At 47.7% G+C, this 10,301-nt stretch overlaps 1 protein-coding gene across 1 annotated transcript in view; it reads left to right on the top strand.

Moving 5' to 3' along the window:
* The first annotated feature begins 759 nt into the window (after nucleotides 1-759).
* NOX5 (NADPH oxidase 5) overlaps nucleotides 760-10,301 on the top strand; it is a 63,533-nt gene continuing 53,991 nt past the window's right edge. The window contains exon 1 of the mRNA XM_058427855.1: nucleotides 760-898. Within this exon, the coding sequence (XP_058283838.1) occupies nucleotides 774-898 (125 nt within the window). The 5' untranslated portion in view covers nucleotides 760-773. The remainder of the gene's footprint in view (nucleotides 899-10,301) is intronic.

The raw sequence follows: 10,301 nt of genomic DNA, 5'->3' as shown, positions 1-10,301 counted from the left end.
TGTGTCCGCACCGCATCCGCGTCCCCTTGCAAAGCCAGTTTCCCTTCTCCTGAGGGCTGCTGCTAGCAAATCAGCCTTTTTCTTAAGCCTCCAATCAGCCTCCCTCTTTGCCTCCTGATCTCAGTTAATATGCACCTCAGTAGCCACTTCAATAAGCTGAGTAGCATTCATACCTGCGAAGCCTTCTAACTTCTGCAATTTCCGCCTGATAGCTCCCTGGGCCTGCCCTACAAACGCTGTATTCACCATGCGCTGATTTTCAGCAGCCTCAGGGTTAAACGGAGTGTACAACCGGAATGCCTCACAAAGTCTTGCATAAAACTGGCTGGGGCTCTCATCTGCATCCTGGAGCACCTCTGAGGTTTTCCCTATATTGATTGCTTTTTTCCACCATCCTTAGCCCTTGCAGAAGTGCTTCTTGGCACCTCTGCAGGCGCTGAAGCTGGGTTGCATCATCTGGGTCCTAGTAGGGGTCCACTTCAGGAAATTGGCCCTGTGCATATGCCTAAGCATTAACTGTGCCTGCGGGCACATCGGCTTCTAGCCAATGGAGGGCTGCCTGGGTTGCTCTCTGGCATTCCTCAGTGTTAAACAGCGTCAGGAGAAGCTCTTTGCAGTCTGGCCTAGTTGGATTGTGCATTAGGAAGATGGACTGCATTAAATCTGTAAGGGTCTGGGGCTTCTCCATGTAGGAGGGAGTATGATGCTTCCAGTTTAGGAGATCAGTGGTTGAAAAAAGGCTGGTTAATGAAGGTTCATTCTACTCCTTGGACATGGCCATGCTCATTATAATAGATGGATCCTCTTGTTTCCCTGAGAGGTATTTGCATAACTCTGGCACGGCTAGATCCAAGGTGGCCTGCTGGATCATCCTGACTTTCCTCCTTGACCTCCTGAGGTAAGGGCTCAGATTTCTCCCTCTGGGGTGTAGCCTGGGGCGTATTACCATCTGAGCCTGGCTGCTCAGGGCCAGCCTTGGTAAAGGGGGGTAGATTGGAGTGTAGAGAGGAAGGGTCTCTATCTCCTCCGGTGGTTCCTGCAAAACCGGTTTTTCTTGTGGCTTTCCCTTTGTCTCTGTAGCTGCCAGTGCAGCTGATCTTACTTTCACTTTTGGTCTTGGCTACTTGGGCCACAAGCATTCTTCTATAAGCTGCTAGGCAGGGCTGCATTCAGCCATGAGTCAGTGTTAGGAATTGGTCTGAATGCCCTGACTGTCCGCTGACTCCAGTCACCACTTTAAACACACGGCCAATTGTTTCCCTAACTATAGTGCCTTCGGCCGGCCAGTCGACAACAAGAGGGCTATTCTATTTCACAGAGAGTTCTCAGCATCTGAGGGGCTAACTTGACTCCATAATCCTCTGCATAGCCTTTCTTAAAGTTCTTTAACATGCATTCTAATGGGGTGGGTTTTGACGATTTTCTTAAAGTTCTTTAACATGCATTCTAATGGGGTGGGTTTTGACGATTTTCCTTCCATTTCCTCCCAGTTATGGCACATCACACTCACTCTTCCTTTCGTTTTGGACTGATTAGACCTGATCGGTCCCACACTTCGCTCGGAGCGTACAGTCTGTACCAAGAGACCTGTGGCTCCCACATATCATTCCCCGCATTGGTTCCTCCTGGAACTGTCTCTTTCACACACACACACACACACACACACACACACACACACACACACACACCACACACACACACACACACACACACACACACACACACACACACACACACTTCCCCACTCCCAGTACCCTTTCCTAACTGACTTAGTGAGCCACTCTCACATACTGTGTTGGTTGGGGTGTAAGTTTCATTGGAATTGGTGAACCACTCACGCCACCCCCAACCCCTCTGGGTCAGATTACTAGTTACACCCCAGGAGGTGATCAGGCTCCCCTTCCATCCTTATGGGACAGGTCCTGCCTTGGGCCCCAAAACCTTATCACGGATCCTGAAGCATGCTGTTCCTGGAATCGTCCTGTAACCCCTTAGGTTCTGTTGTGTTGTCAGGGAAGGGGCACAGGTCATGGGAGAGCCACTCCCTTCTCCAGGTTTAAGTTCCCCTGGTGGTCCCTGAAGTCATGGGTCTCCCATGGCTGGGGGTGCCCTAGACCATCCACAGGCAAAGGAGACAGCCAGCCTGTCATCTCCACTCCTTGCTGGCTCGCCAAAAGTGTTGCAGAAATTGGGAGACTGGAGAGACCACGGAGTGAGACAGGAGAATTTATTGAGTGCACTCAGACCCAGCAGATTAACATCCAAAAACTGGGCCCCGAACAAAGATGGGGCTTGGCATTTATACACACCTTTGAAAGGGGATGGGCTAGCCTGAAACAAGCTTACAGTGTCGCGAAGCGTAATGGCGCGAAAGCCAGGATACGGAGGCAGAACAAATGCAGCTAATCAAACTGTGACAGGTTCATAACCCAGGATTACATGCAACTCTTGCTGCAGGGTCCGGATGGCTGTTATCTAGGCTTGCTCAAAAGAGCCTTGCATGAGCATATCTCATAACCTTCGCTATGGCACCCAGACGGCCACAGCCCAGGCTTGCTCAGGCATGTCTTATAACCTTCACTGTGCTGCTTAGATAAAACAGAATACTTGAAGTTACTAGTTAAAGAAAACAGGAATCTATAAACTCATAAAACTTGCAGAGCAAGGTATAATCAGATGGCGGGGGGTGGGATTCGAGGGGGAACTTTACTTTTTTCTTATCCTTATGTTGAGGGAGTGCTGGGAGAGTCTCCAGATCACATCTCTTTGAGTCCTGGCTTCTTTGAGAATGTTATCGAGACTTCACCTGGGTCCAGGCTTTGCCTGTTACTGCCTTTGGTATGAGTCAGCCTACTATACAAAGCTTGTTTTTCTCTTTTTAATTTTATTTTTCTTTAATTTCCTGCCTCATCTCCAGTTACCCAAGGGAAGCTGGTAGCCAGGAACACAGCAACATCACCTTCAGGAACAGTGGGTTCAGAGGATCCACCCCAACACCCCAGGCCCAGGACTGTTGTCACCCCTGTGTCACTGTGTCTTTCTGGCACTGACTCAAGAGTTAAAGTCAGTGAGCAAACTTTTGGGGGTGATGGAGGTGTTCACTGTCTGTAGTGATTTTAGTGATGGCTTCATGAGTATCTACATGTGCCAAAACACCACATTTGAACTATTTAAGTTTTGTGGCTTATTGTATGTAATTGTACTTCAGTAAAGCTATTTAAATTAATACAGTCTGGAGACAGTCGTAGTGCCTAGAGCTGGGGAGGCAAAAAGGGCCATGGAAGAAGATGAAGTGGGTAAGTGGGGGCAGTGGCAGACAGGCCAATCATAGCCCCTCTCCCCAGCTCCTGAGGGAGTCCTAGACCTCTTGCTGGGTCACGGTTTGTTAATAGCAGGTTTTATTTGTAGCTGATGTTAGATTTTGATGGAGTCATCATTTCATCTTCCTTCTCTAGCTGACCCCTGTTCTCAGTTGGTCCTCTCATCATCTTCCCCAATTGCCTTCTTAGGGGAATCTTACCAATGTGGGATGGGGATTCCTCCATGACAACACTCAGCCCTAACTTTAGGAGTGGTTTTAGACAAATCTTGGTGGCCAGCGCTTGTTTGAAGAGAGCATTGCTTATAAGGATTCCCCAGAAGCAAGTGTTGAGGTGTGATTTGTAAACTCCCAGGGGACACTGGTAAGAGGATGGGGAAAGGATGGGGAAGGGGAAAGCCAAGCAAGGGGAAACCTCAGGCAAAAGTTCCATGAAGGTGGCTTCACCCAGTGCCACAGGGGAAGCCCAGAGTGTGAGCTGTACATCAGCTGCCCCAAGCTGAGGCAAGACTCTCATATTCCCTGCCCAGCTGTTGGGAGAGGAGAAGCATGTCAACTCTCAGCCACCCCAGCATTCTGCACTTCAGGGTGAAGTCACTCCAGCAGCCTAGGGCAGTTGTCCCTAGAAGGGGTGAGGGTGCTGACAATTGAGGTACAGAGATGATGAAGGGGGTCTGGATGGAGCACCAACATTATCTACTACAAGCCGGTATCTCTCTCACATCCCAGAAAGGCCAGGGCCTGGTAGACATAGACAATGGAAAGGCAGCCCAGAACCCCAGGCTTAATGATTGCATAATTCTGTCACTTAGCTGTGTGCTTTCACCCTGTACAGTAAACCAATCTCAGCTGACACACACCTGACACACTTCCGCTGCACATGTCAGAGGTTTGTGGAAGGATCATTGTTCAAAAAATGCTACATCTTCCATTTTAATTAGGCTACTAATTTTGTCGCACCACTATCACTACTGTAATATTCTGCTGGGAACATTTGGAGTAGTAGCCTGTGGCGCTTGTGGGGTGGGAGGAAGGGGAGGCAGAGTCTGTGAGGCAGTCAAGGCTCAGGAGTCAGCTGGCTGGCTTCACAGGCAGGCACAGGCGCTGCCCAGCAGAACCGAGTGTGAGGACTGGAAAGGCTGCTGGAGGTCATGTAGCCCAAAGCCCTCATTGTACAGATGGGGAAACTGAGGTCCAGAAAGGAGACACTCTTCATTTCTTTAGCTTACATTCATGGAGCACTTCTCTGTGCCAGGCCTAGCACTGGAAGCTGGGAATAGAACACTAGGATGGAGGAGAATCCAACCTGATTGCTGTTTTAACTTTTTATCTTGAAATACTTATAGATTCACAGGAAGTTGCAAATATTGTACAGCAAGATCCAAGGTACCCTTCACCCAGTTTCCTTCAAAAACACCTTGAATAACTATATTAAGGTAGCAAATCTAGGAAATTACATTGGTACAACCAAACAGACCTTGAGGAACCCCCACCACGATCAAGACAGGGAACTGTTCATCGCCCTGGCTTCCCCTTTAGAATTGCACCCCTGCCCCCATTCCTAACCCTTGGCAACTGCTGAACTGTCTTCTGTCTCAGTTCTTGCCTTTGAGGTGCTTGCATCCTAGAAGGGAGATAGATGCAGGTACAAACTTAGTAATATAGGAAATATTCTACATAAATATAAATGCCTGTATAAATATAGGAATGACACTTGGGGTACAGTTGATGTAGTGTTTCTAGGATGTCTAAGTTCCTCTGAATGGGGACGAGAAATGGGATCCTTTCCACCATTAAAAAAGAATGTGTTGGTACTGAGTAAGCTGATATAGAATGATCCTCAGAGTAGGCGGTGAAAGGCTAAGGGCAACACAGTGTACTCCTGTGTGTGTGTGTGTGTGTGTGTGTGTGTTTAGGCAGCTTTGTAATTGTACATATCATGTATCTGTACATAAAAAAAAAACCCTGCTAATGGTGTTACCTCTGCAAAGCGAGACCAGGGCCTGAAGAAGGAGGGTGACCCTCTTTTCCTTGTTTACTCTCGCGCTGTTTCAGTTTTCACTATGTGCATGACTTATTTTTATTAAAAGAAGATTAAATCCTGTTTGGACCCTCTTTAAGCAGGACTGACCAGAAGTCTTATATCATCATATCCTTGAATTCTCCTGGGTTTGTCAAAGGCCCCCCCAGGGACTTAGCCATCTGGAAAGGGGGTCTTGCAGCTTCTGGTTGCCATGACAGCCGTTGCTCCTAGTGATCGCAAGATACAGGCCTAGGCTTCCCAGCTCTGTATGCAGCACCCCACCACCAACCTGGGTCCGAAATGTTGAGATAATGTCTCTCACAGTGCCAGTGCGTTGGTGTCACACTATGGTGTTACTTTAGGAAGAAAATACGTTCAGCACTCTGTGCTATACACTTATGAAAAACAAATGTTCTTTACCTAAAAACATCTTTACCCTCTACCTTGCAGTACTGCGTTTATTCTCATTTCCCTCTGGGATAATCTCGCTTAACTGCCTCCAGTGGTCTCTAAACACAGTCCTGTTTAGAGGTTGTCTTCAGGGCTGGCCATTCTCACACCAGGGCCCCTCCATGCCTACTCAACTTCCTCTCTCAGACCCAGAAACAGAAAGAATTGTCTATTGTTCCTTAGGGGGTTGGAGAATCCTTGTTGCCTCTAGGAAGAAAATCATGCCACCCTCCAATAGGTGAAGCTCTGGATAGCTTTTGTTCTTTCCTGGTGAGCCAACAGCAGCAATAAATGACATAATTTCTCAGTGAGTTATTACTATACATTACATTTTCAATGAGTTCTTCTTCTTCAATTCGGGTATATCCTGATAGAGTAAAAGTACAGTAGGCTGGGCATGGTGGCTCACGCCTGTAATCCCAGCACTTTGGGAGGCCGAGGCGGGTGAATCACCTGAGGTCAGGAGTTCAAGACCAGCCTGACCAACATGGTGAAACCCCGTCTTTACTAATAATACAAAAATTAGCTGGGCGTGGTGGCACATGCTTGTAAGCCCAGATAGTTGGGAGGCTGAGGCAGGAGAATCACTTAAACCTGGGAGGCGGAGGTTGCAGTGGGCCGAGATTGTGCCATTGCACTCTAGCCTGGGCAACAGAGCGAGACTTTGTCTCAAAAAAAAAAAAAAAAGAGTAAAAGTACAGTGTAGTGAGAACTAGAGGAGAGAGCTAAATTAGCTCTCTTGGGGAGGAGTGGACTGGAAAAGGGAACACTTATGCTTGTGGTGGCACCTGAAGGTTGAATAGGAATTCACCAGGTGAAGAAATGAGAAGGAGAGCTATCAAAACTTGGTGCTAAATCCAAGGACCTGATTCTGTCCAGAGACTGCCCAAATTATACCAAGCTACAGCGGCCCCAATTCCTCTGCATCTCTAGGATTTAAAGAGCAGGTCCAGATGAACTCAGAGCCTCTAGCGAGAGGATGCTCTTTTGGCAGCTGTCTGGGAAGTACGTGGTCAAGATGGAGGCTGTAATACGCCAGTGTGGATGGAATCGCCAGATGCCCCATGCTTCTCCTGTGGAGCCAGTGTTCTGGGAACAGGCTGGGACTGCTGCTGTAAAGGAAGGTCTTGTCATTCATGCTGTGGTTCCTGTGGGTGCCAATCATATGATTAGAGGAAGGAAAGGAAAGGAAGCAGAGGAAAAAGCAAAGAAGGGCAAGGCAAGTTGGGGAAAGGTGGGGAAAGGGAAGTCAGTTCTGCTTTGGTGAGGATCACAGGCCTTGGCTCACAGTGGGGACCAGAGACACACGTGGAGGCTTACATTTCCTTCCTCTGAGATTCCTAAGGCCTGATAGTTCTTGGCATCTCTTAAAAACAAAAAGTAATCATATTTTTACTTCTTCCAATACAAAGTCTGGATTTATAGCTACTCATCTTACTCCAAGGACTGATTCTTGGGAAGTTGGATTCAGACATAAGTTTACAGAGTTCCTGGATCACCCAAGATTCGTTCCCCCACCAAAGCCACAAAGCACTCCACCCTGCCTTTTTCCTCCTTATACTTCAGGTGCAGAGCTGAGATTTGCATTCTTCAGTTACCTCCTCCGGTGGAGGGCAGTGGGAAGCGCCTCCGTTTCTCCATCTAGAAATGAAAGCTACCACCAGATCTTTTGCAGAAGAATATCTGCACACACGTACTTTGGAGGGTCAGTTAAAATTTTACCCACATGACTGAAAATGAATTTTAAGTGTTCAGAAGCCAATGGAATAAGGAATCTCCATGTCTGTACTCAGACCTATTTTCTGGGAGTCTCTAGACTTCTCCAAGCTCAAAAGTGGGATGCAGGAAGGAGGAGAGAAGCAGAATTCTTTCTGCATCTGGGTTCCCACAGTAGCTGCCCTCACCCATTGCCTGTTGTGTCTCACATGTGCCAAGCTGAGTGGTGGTGCCCTCACCACATGTGTCTCTGGTGTCCAGAACAGAAAGTGAGACTCTTGTGCTAAGGATGCTAGAGGAGGTTATGAGGGCACAGGGGCAGCCATGGAGGAGAGGCTTCTGCCCAACTCAGATCTCTGCCCCACACTCTCTGGAGGACAATTCCCTGCTGTCAGCAGCAAGACCCCTTCAGCAGGAGGGAGAAAGAAGGGGACAGGAACTACCACGTGTCCAGTGCAACGTGCTAGGGGCTGTACCTGTGATGTCTCAATGGAGCCTAACAACGTTATGGGGGTAGGTCTTAGCAGGCCATTTTTAGAGATAAGCAAAATGAAAAATAGGGAAAGGAAGCACATTGGCCTCAGGCATTAAGGGATGAACCAAAGCTGTCAATTCTGTGAGTGGTGGGGCGAGCTGGAGCCTCAGGACAATAACCCCTGGGGGTCATTTGGGGTCATGCACACTCAGCTGTTTCTGCTACAAGAAGACTAATTAGGATTCTTTTACTGGAACTTGGGGAACAAAGGAGGTGGTTGAGAAGAACCAAACAACCTTCTGAATGAGTGAAAATGAGTTGAGTGTCTGTTATGGACCAGGTGCTTCCTCCTATGTTATTTCATTTAATCCTCACAGCCACGTGGTCAGGTGGGCAGAACAGACAGGACCCCCACGGCTGCAGGGAACTCAGGCTTAGAGAGGTCCCACTTCACTGACTCACAGGTCCCATACCCATCATGGGGCCATGAACCATACTTGCTAAACAGCTCATTGTCCCACTGAGTTGCTCGAGGTCAGGACCACGTGTTAGTCACCATCTGCCCCAGTCCCTGGTCCAATGCCTGGACAGAGTAGACGGCTAGAACCTCTCTCTCTCTCTCTCATGATCTCTTTTATTTTCTCCACCTATATGCTCCTGTGTGCCAGGGTTACTCCCAGCTGCTAAGTGGGAAAACAACTCTTCTCCTTCAGCAGGAATTCATGCCTCAGTGGGTACTAGGATGAAAGCACTGTGCTGGGAGTTTAGCACCAGATCAGCCACAAACCCACGCTGCCTCAATATCTCCATCTGTGCCATAAATCGATCTTCTAGAGAGTCTTGTCGACAAAAAAAATCGAATTCTGTAAAATATTTGAAGAGATTTATTCTGAGCCAAATATGAGTGAGCATGGCCCGTGACACAGCCCTCAGGAGGTCCTGAGAACATGTGTCCATATGCCCATGTGCCCAAGGTGGTCACAGTGCAGCTTGTTGCTATACATTTTAGGGAGGCATGAGATTTCAATCAAATACATTTTAAAAATATATTGGTTCCGTCTAGAAAGGTGGGCCAACTCGAAGGTGGGGAAGGAGCTTTCAGGTTACAGGCAGATTTAAATTTTTCTGATTGACAATTGGTTGAGTTTATCTAAAGACCTGGGATCAGTAGAAAGGAAATGTCTGAGTTGCTATAGGAGGTTGTGGAGACTAAAGTTTTTTTGTTTGTTTGTTTTTGAGATGAAATCTCATTCTTATTGCACAGGCTGGAGTGCAATGGTGCAATCTCGGCTCACTACAACCTCCACCTCCCGGGTTCAAGCGATTCTCCTGCCTCAGCCTCCCTAGTAGCTGGGATTACAGGCGCCTGCCACCATGCCCAGCTATTTTTTTTGTATTTTTAGTAGAGATGGGGTTTCACCATGTTAGCCAGGCTGGTCTTGGACTCCTGACCTCAGGCAATCCACCTGTCTCAGTGTCCCAAAATGTGGGGATTACAGGTGTGAGCCACCGCGCCTGGCCAAGACTAAAGTTTAATCATGCAGGGAGCAGGGAGCAGGCTTCAGAGAGAATAGAGTGTAAATGCTTCTCTTCAGACATCAGTTCTATGTTGATATTAATGCTGGAGACGTACAATAAGCCATGTCAGAGTACCCACTTCACATCATGGTTTGAACTAGTCTCTCAGGTTAAATTTTAAAAGTGCCCTGGCAGAGGAGAAAGTCCATTCAGATGGTTGAAGGAGCCTCAGAATTTTATTTTTGGTTACAGCTTAGAGGTCTATTCTGGGCATAAGGGCTCTTTGACCCTTTTATGGGTGGGGCTCCCGATGTATCCCAGGAGCAGAGCCTAGAGGAATTCCTTTCTAGGAATTGCATTACATTCAAAAGCTGTTCTACAGACTCTGTCTCTGTGGTCCTTCCTGCTTTTCTACTTAAAAATAGTCCTTGCAGGGCTTTGGCCAGATCAAAGAGACACTGCTGGAACTTGTTGGCCAGAGGCTGTCCCTGTCAACTCGTGCCTGCTGGCTACAAGCAGGTTATGCTGGGTCCTGCAGGGAATGAGAATTCTAAGCACTGCGAGGGCTGGAAGCACGTCTCACTTAATTATTGATTTATCCTTGGAATAGCAGATAATATTTCTTAAATGAATGCACGAATGAAATTGTGAATGGGTGGAGGTGGTTCCTGCCTATCTAGAGCTGACCTGCTAGTTGGGGAGATGAGGTACACACACGTAAAGTATAATGATGACCCAAGGACCAATTTACCACACAGAGCAAGGGCATAAGATGTTGATGACAGCACAGCATGTCAGGT

The sequence above is a fragment of the Hylobates moloch genome, unplaced genomic scaffold (assembly GCF_009828535.3).
Source record: "Hylobates moloch isolate HMO894 unplaced genomic scaffold, HMol_V3 SCAFFOLD_14, whole genome shotgun sequence".
NCBI lineage: Eukaryota > Metazoa > Chordata > Mammalia > Primates > Hylobatidae > Hylobates > Hylobates moloch.
Note: the sequence above shows the minus strand (reverse complement) of the source record. Positions and strands in the feature narration are given on the sequence as shown.